This window comes from Polyergus mexicanus, unplaced genomic scaffold, assembly GCF_030449975.1.
Source record: "Polyergus mexicanus isolate NDT 795.1 unplaced genomic scaffold, iyPolMexi1.0 SCAF_9, whole genome shotgun sequence".
Taxonomy (NCBI): domain Eukaryota; kingdom Metazoa; phylum Arthropoda; class Insecta; order Hymenoptera; family Formicidae; genus Polyergus; species Polyergus mexicanus.
Window position 1 is genome coordinate 8606391 of NW_027223329.1, and position 18992 is coordinate 8625382.

An 18992-nucleotide genomic window follows, 5' to 3' on the forward strand; every position below is an offset into this window, starting at 1 on the left:
TAATCCATCTAAACTTCTAGAAACAACTCGAGTGAAGCTAGTCGCGAATTCAAATTTTCGTGGCAAGGATGACGTCGAGTACCTAAAGGTCCTAAGTCGGGAAAGTCGAGTAGACAGCAGCGCCGCACCCGGAACGATGTGTCAATTGCGTGAAAGCAACATGTCGCGCTTCGCCTGATCGGATCGTAGACAGCTTGCCCGCGTCTCTCCGCGATAATTAGATACCTCTCGTCTGTCCGCTCGTCGCGAATCCAGCTTGCGACTCCCGAATGCGTCGACGTTCCCGCGCGATTATGACGTCGCGCCGCGAGTTGGTATCTGACGTATCCTCACCGTCGCCGAGGCGAACATAACCCCGAGACAATGAACCATCCTGTTCCCGAGACATTCTCCTAATCGCGTGCGGGCGAGCAAGAACGGGCTTTGCGCGTCAACGAATAGATATTCCGGTCGTCTCGGGTTGAATAGAAGGATCGACATGGGACTGCTGTTTGCCAAACTGTGGAGCTTCTTCGGCAATGAAGGTGAATATTCGTGCAACCTTCCTTCCCTCCTTCCTTCCTTCCTTCCTTCCTTCTTTTCTTCGCTTCTCTTGTGCGCGATCGCCGTATATGTTATGACACACGCGATGGGATCGTCGACGAGATCAATTATTCGCGATTTTCCGAATCAAAAATTCAATTAACGATCGAGTAAGTTGGATTGCCGGACGTTAAACTGATGTCGAACTAGTTGGGAAAGTTCCTTGAGTTTTTCGTAAAATATTCTCGCAAGATTTACTTTAATATTATTAGAAATATTCTTTGCATCATTCCTTTCATTAGGTATCATAAGATTGTATGGATAGGCAAACTGGATGAAAACTATACGTTCTAGAAATTCTATATAAACGTACATTGGCCCACTTTCTAATCTATTAACATATGTTGTCAAGTCATGGTTTCTTCATTCTAAAATTCGACTCTTGAACGTAAATATTTGAAATTGTTACTAATTTGTTACACTCCAGTTTGGTTTACCTCTGTTGAATTCTCTATTTCTTAGATTCAGAATTTTTCGTTATCTCTTATCAAAGTTTATTCTCCTGATAAATCTGACAGTTCTTTAATAAAAATCCTAACTTATGTATGCTCCAGCTTTTTAAAACTTCCTTGAATTTCTATATTTTTATTATACATTATATTGTAATATACTGATGATAAGAAAAAAAAAAATTTTCATGTTGTGAAATTTGTATCAATATTTCCTATCACTATTATAATTCCAGCCTTATCAACATAGTTGCAAATCACTCCCTCTAATCTGTGATAATATTTTTCATCAAACAAATGCTTAACCAGTTAGTTTTATACCTTTACAGAATATTTCAGCTCTTTGTAATAATTATATTGATGAAAAATTTCATTGCTTTCAGAGCATAAGATAGTTATGGTCGGTCTAGATAATGCTGGAAAGACGACTATATTGTATCAATTCCTGATGAATGAAGTTGTTCATACATCTCCAACCATTGGCTCTAACGTCGAGGAAGTGGTGTGGAAGAATATACATTTTATCATGTGGGATTTAGGTGGCCAGCAAAGTCTGAGGGCTGCCTGGTCCACTTACTATACGAATACCGAGTTTATCATTATGGTCATAGACAGTACAGATCGAGAGCGACTCGGTGTAATCAGGGAAGAGCTGTATTCGATGTTGAATCATGAGGAGTTAAGTAAGGCCAATGTTCTGGTCTATGCCAACAAGCAAGACTTGAAGGGCAGCATGACCGCAGCCGAGATTTCGAGACAGTTGGATCTAACATCTATCAAAAAGCATCAGTGGCATATACAAAGCTGTTGCGCTCTCACGGGAGAGGGGTAAGACAACGATCTATAAATAGTTGTACGCTGTTCTTGTGATAGGGGAGATAAAGTCTGAAATAAATATGAAAAAAAAATGTTTCAGGCTGTACCAGGGTCTAGAATGGATTGTCGGACGCTTGAAAAAGACATGACGTACATTATGAGAGTTGATTATAAATCTAATGAAATATCCAAAATGTAAAATATGTTATTAAGATAAGTATCTCTCAGTTACACACACACTTTGACAGTTGTACGAAAGAGAAAGATAGCCTGCGGACTGTCGTATTTCGTTAGTCATTATTTATATCTCCCGGTATGACTCTCAAAGTGCATCCGATCGCGTTATTACCACAGCGAGCATTTCAACGAACGGTGGACGGGTGAATCTGCGTATTAACTATTATATCGCGAAAGTAACATGTAAACGCAATACAAACCCACGGCTATTTATGCGATAGAGAGAAAGTTCGGTATTAATTATTATGTAAAGTATATGACTATAGTACCAAGTTTTCTCTTGTCTACAGTACGATATATGGAAAAATAAATGAAGATAGAAAAATACAAGACAAAGTATTAAGCGCGCATATAAAAAAAAAATTATTTTTTTAATCTCGTGGAACGTACGAAATATGCACACACTTTGTGTTGATTGCCATAATTAAACGTTTATCAAATCGAATCATAAATCCATAGTTCAATCGCTTCCATTAAAAAAGTTATACCGATTGCTTATGCAAATTATTACATGGTGGAGAAGTGTGAAACTTTATCCCGTCCACCCGCGTTCAGCAGTGGAAAACAGGCAGATGAAGATAACTAACATTATTTGTACTCAATTGACATAAGAGCGCAACAGAAGTGCACCTGTGTACATAGTTTTTTATACTTCTCGTTAAGAGAGCGAGCTATGTAGAAAAAAAGAGAAGAAAAAAAGGAAGGTCGGACGGGAGTACGATATTTTACGACATTCGCGTACGTAAGGGCCCGAGCAGATTCGCAGCAAGGTCACCCGATCGATGAGAAACCTTTCGTGGCAGAATACGAACTGCTCTGTGATACGTGGATTCAATTCTGAGACAGTTGTTTGCTGGTCAGATGATGAGAGATACGAATTACGCGTCGCGCGAAAAGTAAAAAAAAAGAATCGATAAAGCCGATAATGTGTGAAGGAAGACTGATAATATTCTCCAAGGTGTAACGCACAGATAGTATCGCGATAGGCGAATGGAAAGCTTTGAATAAAAAAAAAAAATTCGTCCGCCTTTTCACTGATTATTTGCTTACTCTTTTCAATTTATTCCTTTTTATTTTTTCTAGAGCAATCAAGATCTGCTTTAAAAACATCTTAACTCTAATTATATACGTTATTATTATAGTTATTATAATTATTGTAAATAGTTATTATAATTATTCTTAAATTTTCTCGTCTAAAGAAGACGCAAGTCCTTAGCCATTTAAGGAAACTCATCTTTCCATTCCATTCCGCGATTACTATATACCACCAGGATGTCGAAAGGGACGTTCGTCAAATTATACGGAATTTCCTTGTCCCCCAACTGACAGCTGTCTCGTTTTTGTCTTTATTTAAATCGTAAGTGTAACATTTATCTTTTATGTAGTGCGTAAAATACTCCAATAGATATAATATTAATATTGTGTAGCTTATATGAAAAAAATTAAACTATATCAATGCTGAGAAATTACTGATATGAGAGACGGGTATACGCCAAGATTACTATAGGAAATTGTTATTAATCATCACCGTGCGAGAAATAATAATGCCGTCTAATGTGAGAGTGAGATCTTAAAAGTTACATAAAAATTAATAACGTCATCTTTCTCATATTGAGAGAGAAACGGATTCTTAGATGTTGATGACATAAGAATTGTATCTCGTGTGCACATTGTTTCCCCGTAAAAATTCTATACGCGGGACTATTATGTCGAATTTATTCTCGGACATGTCCATCTTCTTTATGTAATTGTGTAAAAAATTTTCTGAAATGTAAAGTACAAGACATAGGTTGTTTTAACATTAATCGATTGTTGGCGAAGCAAGTACGCGCGTAAAAAAAGATGTAATTTGTGTTAATTTTACGAATTCCATACACGACCCGATCTGTCGGAATAACGATTACGAGAAATCACACAATCCATTTTCGCGATTTATTGGTCTTTATCTAATAATATTGTATAATATATATATGCCCCAGGGGAGAGGGGAGTGTCCCCTGTATAATTTTATTAAGTAATAACAAAAAGGCTAAAATGTGTGATGTCAAATAAACCAGTTTCTATCAATAGAAAATACAGATCTGCTCTACATTATTTCCCTCCACCATAATAATACCATCCCTTTTCTCAATTTTTGCTTTTTAATAAGTAATAATAGTTCTATATCATTTTTGTAAATCAAAAAGTTAGATCTTTAAAGTTATGCATTTCTTTTTATGTCGAGTGACATACATTAATGTTGCAAGTTCCAAACTCTGAGAAGGAGGATTTCATCAACTTTAGTTCATTTATTTTCACATTTTCATTATAAATAAGATACGCACACACTCGTTCATTGTGATAATAGTGGTTCCACCACTAGCCATGCTCCTTAATTTTATGCGCGACAACTCGCCACGATCGAGTAACCGCGTTAGCCATTCGACGAGACTGTTGACTATATTTAAGTGCTTGTTGATCATTCCGCATCTATTTGCTCGCTCTTAAGTATTCGGTAATTACAGTAACTTACAGCACAGTAATATTATCTTTTCCGCTATTCTAAGAACATTTTAATTGCAATAAACTTTCTGGGAGAGAAGTGAGATAGTAAACTAACAGTCCCCAAGAGAATTACATTCAAATTAATTAGGACTATGCGACTTTGCGTTTTAGCGACTATTGTCTCAAAATCTACTTTCTATTCATAAAAATTAGCTTTCAACAAGATTAATTTTTTTATTAATTAAAAGAATGTAATATACACTTTTAGGCAGTGTATCTCTCGAATGACAAGACAAGACACTAATACAATGTACTAATTCCTACATCGTGTCATCATCGAGCTAGTACAACAAAAGTCCGAGAGACAGCCAAGAAAATCGTCTGAATAACGATGGTCCGAACTGGATTGCACCATCTTCTAGACGTCTTTTAGACGTCTAGAACTTTTTTAGACGTTTATGTTATTTGGAGTTTATGTAATATGAATCTGCTATTTGATAGCCATTTTTCACTTCGTGTTGCTGAAATTAATTGCTAATACATTGACTATCATTCTAAATCTCGCGTTTACGCAATCAACCTTTTTTCCTAAATGTCTGGCGATAATTAACGAATTACTGAATATCGAGAGCGATGAATTTATTTACAATAATGCTTTATCTCTCTGTGATGCGTCTCTCTATTTTATGTAAGTTTATTTCCAAATAATGTCACATCCTACGAAAGACGTCTTTCAAAAGTCTAAGAGATATTTTTGTATTTAAAGACTCAAACTCAACTCTTAGATTTGTACGCTGTCTTTTAAATTTTCTCACGAGTTTGGCAGTTTCCACTATTGGACCAATCTATGTTTCCGCTTAAACAAGCAGCTATGTTGCAACAACTGCATTTCGTGTAACTTTCCCCGCAATATTTTCTGAATACCAACGATTTGAAAGTCGTATTAATTATATTATATATTTATACAGTTATATCATAACTAATACGATTCTTTGTAATCGCTTATATTCGAAAATACCAACAGGAAGAAAGTTAATGCAAATTCCGCTTTGTTGATGCGGAATATTGATGTATTTGCTCTTAATTCTACGTTTAGATAATATATTATTATAGCGTAATTATTTGTCGTGTTTAATACCTAGCCTTGTCTTTTTCGCAAATTCTCTTTCTCTCTTTCATTCTTTCGCTCTTTCACTCTGCAATTCATACTCTCATTCACTTGATAAGGCGCAGAGTCGTTGAGGCGACTCCGTCGAGGTCGGCATCAAAATACCTTTTCGCAAAGTTCCCGGTGTCGCTTGAACGAGATCGGGACGACGAGACTGATTTCAAAGTAACGATGACGATCGTCGATTAACTGATAGACGGGCATTCTTAAGCTTTGACGGCTTTCATAAGAAGATCGGTGCTGAGGGATTTAGGCCTCTCAATGGGCAGTCCTAGAGCGCGGTCCCACACCAGGGAAGCAAGCACGCCCAACGCCCGCGATACGCCAAATAGGACCGTGTAGTAGTTCATTTCCTTCATGCCATAGTATTGCAGCAGCACACCCGAATGAGCGTCCACGTTTGGCCACGGGTTCTTCACCTTGCCGGTCTCCAGTAGGATTGGCGGCACCACTTTGTATACTTGCGCGACCAACTGCAAAAGAAAAAATTACATCAAAATCAAAATTTGATCTGAAATATAACACCCTCTAATTAGTATTATACAAATTTAATTTCCATTTAAATTAGAATATTAATTTTTTGTAACAGAATATATTATGTATTAATAAAAGCAAATAAAATTGCAACATCAAACATTTAATTTTTTTAAATTTCAATGTTAATACCCTTAAATTCTTAAAGTAAAGTGAAACTATAATGAAATTATTTTTTACATTTTGCGCAAAAAAATTCTTCTATTCGCATATTTACAACACACTTGACGTTCTAAATCATGGGGACACGCAATTTACCTTGAACAATGCGTCGTCCGGCAAATGTTTTAACGCGAATTCCCTCTGGCACGTGTATCTTGGATCGGTTTTCCTGAGAACGGCGTGTCCGTAACCGGGCACAACCTGGCCGCTCTTCAACGTATTCCAGATGAACTCCTTGAGCTTGTCATCACTCGGATTGTCACCGACTTGAGAGCGCAGCTTCTCCAACCACACCAGCACCTCCTGATTAGCCAGTCCATGGAGCGGTCCAGCCAGTCCATTCATACCAGCGGCGAAGGACAGGAACGGATCTGACAGGGCTGATCCTACTAAGTGAGTAGTGTGCGCGGACACGTTACCGCCCTCATGATCCGAATGGATCGTCAGGTAGAGACGCATCAGCTCGATGAACTGTGGATTGTCGTAGCCGAGCATGTTGGCGAAGTTCCAGGACCAGTCTTTACCAGCGTCGACCGAGCCCAGGCCCTTGCCGCCCTTGTAGATATTACGATAAATAGTGGCCGCCACCACCGGCAGCTTGGCAATCAGATTCATCGAGTCCTCATACACGGTTTCCCAATACTTGCTCTTGTGCACGCCCTTATTATATGCTTTGACGAACTCGCTCTCGCTGTTCAGCAGCGTGATCGCCGCGGAAAACTGCGTCATTGGATGCAAGGTCTTGGGGAAATTGTTGAGGGCCTTGACCACGTGTTCGGGTAATGAACTCCTGGACGCCCATTCCTGCGAGATGGCCCTCACCTGTGCTTCCGTGGGTACCTCGCCGGTAATGAGCAACCAAAAGAGACCCTCCGGAAGTGGTTCCGAGCCACCGGCCGCCTTCGGTAGAAGTTTCTGACACTCGGGGATCGACTTGCCGCGGAAACGGATACCTTCCTCCGGATCGAGCACCGATGGCTCCCACACGAGACCCTTGATGCCGCGCATACCGCCGTACATCTGCAATCGAACAAGAATACATTAATATGTATTAATAATAAAATTAATATTGTATAAATATTTTACCAAATTTTCATTTTATTATCTGGATCTTTTTCAGTTTGTTTTAATTAAATTGTGCCTATCAATAAATTACAAAAGATTGGATATATGTATATATACAAATTTCTCGAGAACGTTATTAAAAAGTTTCCCCTAGTAATTAACATTAATGATATTCTTTGTCTAATATTTGGGTTTGTGAAAGAAATATCAAAATGCTTTCAATTGATCACGGAGAGATCACGGATAAATAAATGTAAACACACACATCTTCACGTGCGATGAGTAAAATAGTCACATGAGAGGTCGCAATTTGTTCAGTGACGAGATGAATCTGTATTTAACCGATAATCCCCGCCAAAAAAAAATACGCTAGTTATTGTCGCAAGAATTTGCATGCGCGAATGGAAAAATTATCAATACACGATACGGCTATCACGATCACATAGTTAGCACGCGGTCTCGCGATCATTCCATGGTCCTTATCGTCAGAATGACAAAAAAAATTGCTCGTCGTATTACGTGGAATCTTTCCTCTCCGTGAAATTCGTCAGCCGACGATAATTTATGACTAATGTAATTAATTATCAATATCCTAATTATAGATTGTAATGTAGCTAATTTTAATCACGATCATATAAAATGGGATTAGAAATGAGAGAAAAAGAAAGAGGAAAAGAGTAATAAGGAAAAGTAGTAATAAAGTGCATACCATGTCGACGGTAACTTCTCCGACCTTAGTGGCTCCATGACTCTTACGGAAGGTCTTGACACGTTCCTGCTCTTTCGGAATCTTTTCCGCAAGAATCTTCTTGAGATCTGTGGATGCATCGGTCAATTGTCGTAAGAAGACCGTCTTCGTTATTTTCTGAAAAAGAGAAAGGAGTCATGATAAAATTGCTTTGTTAACAGTAACAAACGTATTAAAAGTCTCACGATTAAATAAAAATATATTTTCCCAGCTTTATCTTTTCAATTTATTTTTCCGATTACATACCGACTTCTCTGACTTCATGTGTGTTTTGATTTGATAGATATTTTTCGTACTTATCGTACGAGTTGTATAAAGAATCATCACGACAAAAGACACATGGATTACGTAAAAAGGACAAACTGTTAACAATCGTACTGTCAACTGCACACGCGAGTGTTCATCGACGTTGATAAATTGCGATTTTATATTAAGAAACAACAGGAAATAATTCCTAAAAACACTATTTTTCCACATGAAAGCCGTGCAATTTGCGAAATTGACACGTCACGTGATTATAACATCTTATGATAATAAGATTCAATTTCTAGTTATAATTGTTTGGATAAAAAATTATTTATTTATCTTAACAAATATAATTTAACATTGAAAAAGTGAAAAACTGTCAATTAAAAAATAATCTTTACATTAGAATTATCAATCAATTTAATTAAAAGATTTTTTTAGAGAGAGCGTGATTACGTTATGATACTCGGAAATTCTACGATAGATACGTTTTTTTTTTTTTTCGTTAAACGTCTGATCGACTCTTTATGACATGACGATACAAAAGAAAATCGTTTCTCATCTTGACACGCGTCATCCAATGTCATGAAAACTCAGATAAAAGCGAGGTCGCGGGATCTCGTGTTCGAGGTCATTATCAGTAGCTTGCGGAAACGCCATCGGCGTGGATTCATCTCCCTCCTCCTCCCCTCTATCGTTTATTTCCATGGAGAATAGCATATTATCATCTTTAATACGATAAAGAGTTTAATTTAGAGAAATAGAAATGTAGCGAGTTTCAATATCTTTGGAGCCAAATATAAAATTTGGAACATTTTTTGGGACGAGTATTATATCGCGAATGTCGGTGTGTCAAGTAGCAGAAATGATAACATAATATACAATAAAGATAAATGTATAGTATAATATACAATACAATAAAAATACTTATTATTATTTCGTTATTAATATTAATATTGTAATATTAATGCTTTTCAACAATAATAATAAAATAATAATGAAGCAATAAAAATGATAATTGCGAGTAATATAAACGATGATGAACTCAGCGACATTATAAATATTAAAAATTTGGTTAAGAAAAGGTGAAGACCAACTTATTGTTGTTACATAATCGCAACATATGGGGGAGGTACGTGTATAGGAATGCATGGATATACTGACGAGCCTCGTAACTTATTATTTTATCAATATAATGTTCATTATCTTTTTCAATATTATTAAAAATAATTATTTATTAATGTATCTAAATTTGAGCAAACATAAACTAAGATAAAAGAACGCTGACAAAACAATTTACTTTTTAAAAATAAGGCTAAAAGTCCTTAAAAAGTTATTTTTAAAGCGTATTCTTTTTTTTAGAAAAAATCCATTAATTGATCCAATTGATTTTTTATCAATAATGTCCATCATCTTTTTCAATATTATTTAAAGTAATTATTTATTAATATATCTAAATTTGAGCAAACACAAGCCAAGATTTAAAAAAAAAAAAAACGCTGACAAAGCAATTTGCTTTTTAAAAATAAGCCACAATGAAAAAAAATATTAATATGTAAAAATATTGCGTATGAAATGAAAAATTTTTTGACTCTTCTTTTTTTTATTCCTCTCCTTTAAAAGACACTCTTAGATCGACCAAAAGAGAAACGAAGTGTCTCGCATTATGCCGCTGTCATGCGCCACGGTGCACCTTTAAATTCAAGTGACTTGGTTCAAAGATCATGCCTCGTCACAGCTCTTATCATCTGTTTGATAACGCTCGCTTCACGTTATTGTTACGTAAAAAAAAAAAAACGGTAACATGCGTGCGATTATGTAAAACCGTGGTAAACTTAACGCGAGACCTGCACTTGAACGCAATCCGACCCTGACCATTATACAAAGCACCCAGACATGTCCTTTTGACAGAGACATCCTCTCAATTGATCCATCGGGAATGATGAGACGGGAGTTCTCCGTCGATGTTTAAGAAAAATATGAACGAAGCCTCACGGAAGCGTGTAAAAAATTACAAGTGCTTCAGATAAATAATAATATTTTGAGATTTTCTACTACAGTTTCTATATTCAGTTATTATTATCTTAAGAGAAATTGAAGAAATCTACGATGATAATATATGAATAATATTTTTTCATATCTCCATCGGCTGAACGGGAACATCGTTATTGGATAGAACGCGAGAACGCGGGAAGAAAGCCAATTGCACGGCTAAAAATAAAAGGATTTCGACTTGTATAATTCGGGTTACCGATGAAACCCGGACCGATGAAATTCGACGTGAATCTGATGGGATTTCCGGAATATCGGAAATCCCACTCTCACAAACACAAAAACTAATTTTTTATAATATATAGTTTCGAAAATATATGCAAACTATTTACAACTCTCTAAATAAATTCCAAAAGAAATAAATTATACAATTTTTAATGAATAATAATAATTTATAAACGAGTTAATAATAATAAAAAATTTTCTCCGCGATTTTGTTTTAATCAATTATAATTTTTATCTTTAGTTTGGAACGATTGAACATTCAATTGCACGTCAAAAATATCATCAGTGCAATTTCCTGTTTCTGAATCGAAAAAAATGCTTATCTATCGAGATTCGATTCCGGCAAAAGCTCAGATAGCAGGAGCTACAGATTGATTGAATGGCAATTGGAAGATGACTGAACTTCGAGGGTCAATCAAGCTTACAGTATAAACGTGTTTAACCTTTTAATATATGCGGTTAATCTATTAAATCTCGGTGGCAATTGTAATCGCTTTAAAAAAAAAAACGACCGTGTATTCGCGATACTTAAATATAAAGAATGTCTAAAAAAAATAATGCGCGCCAAAACTTTATGTTTATAAAATAGAACTTTAGAGCCTATTGTTTATCGTGTTCTATTTTTAGTATAATCCGTATTTTTTTTCAGTATTAAATTATTATCAATTATATGTTAGGAAAATTATATAGTAAAATTTTTTTAAATTGATAATAAAAAGGGCTAAAGTAAAATTTTTATTTTATTTCTTCTATCTCTCTCTGTATCTCTTTTTATATAAAATCTTTTCTCTTCTTTTTTACTTTCAGACGATTACAACAGCGATAATTTATTATTGAGCCACTAATGATAAGATGTAAATATATGAAAGCTTCGCGAATTAATTCGCTGATTCGTTGCCCGTTATAAATCATAAAAAGCTAGCGCCAGACTATGCGCGTATTCGCAATTCGTGATTCGTAATTGGCGATTCGTGAACGGTATATAGAAATCTGATTCGTTAAATTTGACGAATCTTCCATCCAAACTATTCGCGATTTATAAACGAATCGCGAATACGCGCATGGTCTGGCGCTAGCTTTATTATATGAATGCGAATTGTGCGAAATACGAGCGGTATCGCTTTAGGTATGCAAGATTATCGGATTAAATTGCGAACGATGCATCGATATTTATCGCGTGGGGGATCGTTGCAGAATACATACAAGTGTCAATTTAAGCGGAATGCCACACAGTACTTCAGTGACATTGAAAAATAATTCAGTGTGTATTGAAAAATAAATTATCCGAGTTTACAAGGATTATAAATATTCGTAATATATAGTATTTAATATATAGTATATATTTTACATACACTTACACAGAGCATTCATATGTATGTTACAAGCTTTTATCTTCCGGTTTTCCAGCCGACACGAAAAGGTCTATTACAAGATATATATAATATATATCTTTCTATATTTATCTATGTACAAATATGATGGAAAAAGATAAAAATCTCCTCTCTCACTTATTTTACGTCAACAGACACAATATCCGCATCATTCATGGGACATACAGCAGCAATCATATTATTAATTATATCAATGAAAATATTTCGGACGATGAAACGATCAACGATGCGAGATAGATTTTTGATCTCTACAGTTTCGTCATTGCCGAGAATTTTATCGTCCTACATTTGACTGATATAAGTGACATTTAACTAGTACAAGTAGCATATTTCACTTTGTTTTAGAAGCCGCTACTTGTTCTCGCATCGTATATACTCATACCCGCGATTATCTCATCACCGTACGGGCAAAAAACCGCACCTTCGATCGTAAAGATCCAATTGTCATACAACGGGATCCGAGATACCGCTCGCTATGATAACATCTATTTTCACACTGAATATTCCACGCCTCCCAACACTTCTCACAAAAACAAAATCGATTACTCGCTTTTTCTCTTAGATAATTATCAAATAATTATTTTCCTCTTACATTAATCTCGAGTTTAAAGACGATAAATAAACAACAATTTTAATAAATTCATACTTTTCATTAAATTATATTATATAAGTTATTTAAATTTTATTATAATATTTATTTGGCATATATACAGGGTGTCCCATTTTAAAGGACCCACTCAAATATCTCGGAAACACTGCCTTAAATCGAAAAATGTTTCAAACAAAAGTTGTATGGCTTCAAGGGGGCCATAAGATGGTGACAATGATTTGACCTTGGAAAATCATTTCATGGTCATGTGAAGGTCAACTTTAAAATCTTAAATAGAAACCCCCATTTTTTATTTAGTATTCTTGTAGCTGACATCGAGAGCTTTCCAAAACACTATAATAAAGTATTTTTTCATTAAGTACTTTTTGAGTTATTTTATATTTTAATCTGACATATTTTGATATAAAAAATTAAATATCTCGTAAAATATTCAGTTTTCGATAATTTTACCGTAATACTTCTATGTACAGAATAATAAGACAAATTAATTAGTGCCAAAAAAAAACAAATAATTGTTTAAAAAAATACATTGTAAATAATTTTCTTAAAAACAATTTTTTTTTTTTATATTAAGTCTGTAGATATTAAAAATTCGTTGGATTTTATAATTAACATCAAATATGATAATTACCTTTTATATTTCGTAATTAATCTATTAATCTCTAATATTTTTTTTTTTTTATATAAAATTCTATATAAAATTATTTCTAAAAATAATAAAATATAATTATGAGACCGTCGCTATATCATCTTATTTCAGACGATCGCGAATAAATATAAATACCGTGGAAAAAAAAAAAAATTTTTTTCACGCCGTACGCGCCTACTATGGCTTGGAATTCGTTGCCTTTCTATTGCCTTCGCTAAAAATGGCCTCTCATTCTTAAGCTCGCATTCAAGACCGCACAATAGTAATAATAAAATCCTTAACGCTAGACAAATTATCATATACGATTGCGTATACGTATTAATCAACTTAATCCACTTATGTTTTATTCAAATAATTCACAAAGTCATTCACATAACGCAATCAGCAAAAATAAAACCTTTAATATTATAAATTATATATATAATTATTTTTTTATTATTTTATATAAATTAAATTGCATATTAGTTAAATAAATTTATATAAATTAAAATTAATATGATTGAAACTATATATCGCTAACAAATTCGGTAAGATAATTAAATCTGAGAATCGCTTAGAAATTCATTATTAAGTGATTAATTTCATAAAAAGAGTTATAATTTGGCGCCTCAGCTGTCAATCAATTCAATTCGCATTCGATTAATTGTCGGCGAGTCATGTGAGAATGCTCTCATTATCGCCAATTGCGTAATCGATTCGCTCTGAAGGGCATTGCCAGTCAGAACAGACCCGTTGCACACGATTATCTAATTTTCTAATTGATCTCGCGCCATATAATCGAATGGCGCTAAAACGAGCGACGAGGGTGTCCAAAAGATGCCACTTATTATAAATTCTGAATTCGAATTATCTATACATGTACACGTAAATATAAATATACAAAATACATTGAAAAATCTTTCAATCTTAATAAATTTTTTATTACTTGTAATCCTCGAGAATTTGGTAATAAAATGATCGTAATCATTTTTTTTTTTTTTTATGTGACATATGCAGGCTATTTAAACATGTTTTGGAGCAAAATAACACGTGACCAGGTAAGTTTGAGTAAAGCCTAAGATCGTCATTTTTGTACACAAAAGTTTTATCTCAAGAGCGTTATATTACGGAACGGATGGTATCTGGAAACATATGAGTCAATATTTAACATACCAATATTAACGTAATATTCAATGTAAGATAACACTTTTATATCATCTCCAGTTAATATTTACATCATAAAAAAGATCATATATGTACAAGAATACTTGCAGGGAAAAGCTAGAAAACTATGAGCACATATCACCGTGTAATACTTCAATTAAACTATCGAACAATTAATAATCTGTAATTAATGGATCTTTAATAATCGATGCATTTTCTTTTCGCACATCTTTGAAGGATTTTCAGTTTAAAATGAAGACGAAATCAACTATGATTTTCTTCACACATACAGGTGAAGGTATAACGTTTTTAATTTTAAAACTATGACATAACTAAGGACATTTAAAATAGCATCGTCGAATTCGGATCGGTTTCGAATTCTGCTGCATATTCTATCCGATAGAATCCCGTAGAATCTCGAAAAGGCAAAACAAATAAATATATACATATTTAATTAACAACAAAATTTAATTAAATTGATTAAAAAATTCTAGATTCTCACGAAAATATTTTCTACTCTGTTGCGTCTCATAGAAAACTTAACGTTAAAATTACTATAGGAATTATGCGTTTAAAGAAAGTTCTTCAACACGATTTGTCACGGATAAAATGACGATCTTAAAAGGAGCAAAGAAAGGCCGCCTTACGAAATACGCGGTTGGCAGTGAAACATGTTGACATTCAGAGAGTCAGGTCAAGAAGAGAAAAATCTAATAATAGATGATGCGTGTGTATTCGCAAGCTTCAAATGAAAGGATCGCCCCTGAAATAATTTATTAAGACGTCGCGTATCGTCGACATTAGGTAACAGGCGTAAGATGTATAACAATCGCGATCGACAAAAAAACTCTTTGAGCCTGCCAAGGATCGTGACATAATAAATTCACAAGTTCTGCTAACAATAAGTTTTCTAATTAATATCCGCTCAATCATTCGAATATAAGCCTCATGAAAAACACGATAACGCAGCCTCGTTATCAGTTTACCGTAGAGAAAAAAAATTATTCTCGAAATTCGTTGAAAAGAATCGTGATTCAAATAAATTAAAATACAAATTTTCATTTTTTTAAAACATTTTATAATTCGGAATATTTTGATTGATTAGATAAATTTACCGTTGTTAAATTAATACAAAGACATTGTCATCGATTCGATAAACTATCGACGAAACACGATCGAACAACTTGGCCTAATTAGCTGGCCGGATGATATATCATGTGATTAACAGTATGAGGATTTTCAATCTTGAAAGTTGCCGTGAAAATTAGCCAGCATCTTTAAAAAATCGCTCAATGAAGAAGACGAAAAAGTTTCTCTCAAATACACGCCTTATGCACGCCACGTGTTATTAAGCGCGCGCGCGCACGTGTTGTGTAACATCCACTCCCGCCGATGTTATTTCATTTTGCACGTGATAGACGAAAATGTCTGATTTCTTAAAACAGGGAAAATTATACATTTTCCTATTTTAAATCGCATCGCGCAAAAATTTATTAAACAGATCGTAAAAAATTATCAACATCTCTCGGCGAGCGCGTGGTTATTTAATAGTTTAAAATTCGCGATGTTAAATAATGATATGAAAAATGATCTCTGTATTTTTAATTAAAATATATGTTGATCCTAATTTGTTTAGAACATGTAAATTCGATCGGAGCTACTAGCTAGAGCGTCCTTTGTTCTAAAACGCGTTATAACATGCTAAAAGATACAGAGACACGAATCCTTGGTAGGCTGTATTATCTAACAGAGATTTTTCAAATATACTAATAATCTATATTTATGACGTTTTGATAAACAAGATAATGTACGATTAAAAATGCTCACTAGCTCAGAAAGCATGATACTTGTTTAGAGAAACTCAGCGCGATTATAATTGTTTAAAGATCCAATTTATGAATTGACACATGTTTCTCGATCACTCTGTATAAATCGGTATCGCAGAGTCACGCGATGCGTGTCAATCGACGTGTTATTAAGCTAGCGCTAGACTACGCGCGTATTCGCGATTCGTTTATAATTCGCGAATGGTTTGGATGGAAGATTCGTCAAATTCAACCAATCAGATTTCCGTATACCGTTCACGAATCGCGAATTACGAATACGCGCATAGTCTGGCGCTAGCTTTATGTATTCGCGTGGATCTTGAACACGCATTGCGTAATCATTGCGCGTGCAAATAATTTTCTTCAACGTTCAGGTAGAGAACCTGTCGAGCGCAAAAAACGCGAGCTCTGGCTGTTTTTCGTAAAAAAAAAAAAAAAAAAAAAAAAAAACGCACAATTAAACTTTGCATTAAACGGCGCGTGAAGTTTCACGGTGCGTGTAATTAAAACAAAAAGATGTGTCTGACGTCAATGCTACTTGGTAAAGACGTCATCGACCAGTTCGATGGATGTGACAAGTATGAATAATTCTGTTCCCGTTGTGTAGGAAAACAGGTTTATCTTGCGGTAAGTCTCGGATCGACTTCGCGAAATCCACATTTCGTCGAACGTACTTGTTGGAACTTAACTTAACGGAGACGCGAATCGATCGACTTTGTTAAATGCTTAAAAAGATATAAGAACCCGGGGATACCCTTATGTAATTATCTCTCTCTATACATATATATACTACAACGTGTCCCAGAAACATCCGACCTTGATTGTAACCTCGGAGTCTTTCGATCAATTTCGATCTTTTTTATAAGGCGATAAAGATTTGTATGTCACAAGGAACGTAATATCCAGTTTTTTACGACACCGTATATATATATAAGGCTGACGATAATTCAACACCGATAAAATTTCCTAAAGGCCGTTGTAATATAATGAAAAATATATTCGATGTGAATCTCGGCAAACGCAAATATATATATATATACTTGAAAATTGAGATTCGATTCCATAAAAAAATAAACAAAATTAAAAAATTAAAAAAAACAACGCGCATGATAAGGATATCACTATTATAATGACACTACCACAAGATTATATTCGATAGACCACACATATTTAAATAGTATACGAAACGTTCTGTCATTTCTGTGGTCACGTGTGTGTATGTGTGTGTGTGTGTGTGTGTGTGTGTGTGTTTTTTTTAATATACGAATACATATATATAAGAGACATAAAAATATTTAAAAAATACGTTTCCGTGATGGGGTGGGGATATCTTTCTTATTCGTAATGACACTACCACAAGATCACATTGGATAGACCACACATATTTAAACAGTATACAAAAATTGTTCCATCATCCACCGCGTCTTTTTAATTACAAATACATATATATGAAAGACATAAAAATATATTATAAAATATTATAAAAAATGTTATGAAAGTGAAAACTTCGTATATTTAATTACTCTTGAAAATGTGTGCAATATCAAGAATCGGAACGATACACACACACACACACACACACACACACACACACACACACACACACACACACACATATATATATATACATATTTTTTTAAATTACATTCATTCTTTTTTCTAAAAAGAAAATTTTTAAAAAGAAGGATAAACCAACAATAAAAGGCTTGTTTTTCTAAATTCGATTGAAGATAGTCATACATGCTTCCTAACTCACGTATACACGTACAATCATCGTACAAATATCATGTTATTTTTTTAAAACCGTCGATCTTATTTTCTAACTGACGAGAAAATTCCGTCTCGCGGTGAGATCGCTCGGATCTATCATGGCCATACGAGCGTCCGTCTATCGACAAATTCGCAAGGCACACCCGCTTCCCTCGATCTCACACGGACGGCAGGGTTTCTCGTCGCATCGGTCGATAGAGGACCGTAGGAATTCTAGTGGCTAGTGTTTTCTTCGCGCGAGCAGACGCGAGAATTCGCCCCGCGGGTTGAAAATCTTTCAAGATTTTCACGTCTCGTCGCCGCGATTGGCATCGCGCATTTCGAATTTCGAACAGGGCGAGTCGAGAAATAAACGACTGATAATTCGAAAGATAAAGCGGTACGATCGACAATGCGACATATCCTTGCGGAGCGTGAGAAAAAACGCGAGGGGCAGACTCACCTGAAGCTCGAGGCAGCGTCTCGGGGTGAAACGAAAGAGCGCCATCCTGTACTACGGTGGGTTAATCCTGCGCGCGGAATCTCTTGTCCGTCCCTCGTACTCACCGACTCGACTCGCTCGAGCGTCTGACTAATCGACCGGTCCACGCGATGCTACGGCGCCCCCTACTCCGACTCGACTGAATCAGGTCGCGCCGCTTTCACCGCCACTGTCCTGCGGCGTGCGCATGCGCCGCCTGCGCGCGTCGCTCAGGTCCGGCTGGGGGCGCGCGACGTCCCCCGCGCCGTCATGACGTCACTCGTGATGTTTCTATAATAATATAACTCGCGGCTTTTTTATTTCGCGCCCATTTGCATGTGGTTATTTTTCGATGCTTAATATATTAGATACGTA

General features: G+C 35.2%; 2 protein-coding genes across 3 annotated transcripts; one reads left to right on the forward strand and one right to left on the reverse strand.

Moving 5' to 3' along the window:
* Positions 1-132: 132 nt before the first annotated feature.
* On the forward strand, positions 133-4165 carry Arl5 (ADP-ribosylation factor-like 5). Of its 2 annotated transcripts, none has more exons than XM_070301071.1 (3): positions 133-515; positions 1415-1859; positions 1948-4165. In XM_070301071.1, the coding sequence occupies exons 1-3, from the start codon at positions 479-481 to the stop codon at positions 1994-1996; spliced, it is 531 nt and encodes a 176-aa protein (XP_070157172.1). In that variant the 5' UTR covers positions 133-478; the 3' UTR covers positions 1997-4165. The 2 variants fall into 2 exon arrangements, with proteins under 2 accessions (XP_070157172.1, XP_070157170.1); XM_070301069.1 differs by having other exon boundaries at positions 134-524.
* On the reverse strand, positions 3391-18788 carry Kdn (citrate synthase). The gene is made up of 4 exons (XM_070301064.1): positions 18600-18788; positions 8207-8362; positions 6529-7452; positions 3391-6209 (listed from the first exon to the last, which is right to left on the reverse strand). The coding sequence occupies exons 1-4, from the start codon at positions 18642-18644 to the stop codon at positions 5943-5945; spliced, it is 1392 nt and encodes a 463-aa protein (XP_070157165.1). The 5' UTR covers positions 18645-18788; the 3' UTR covers positions 3391-5942.
* Between the last annotated feature and the right edge of the window lie 204 nt (positions 18789-18992).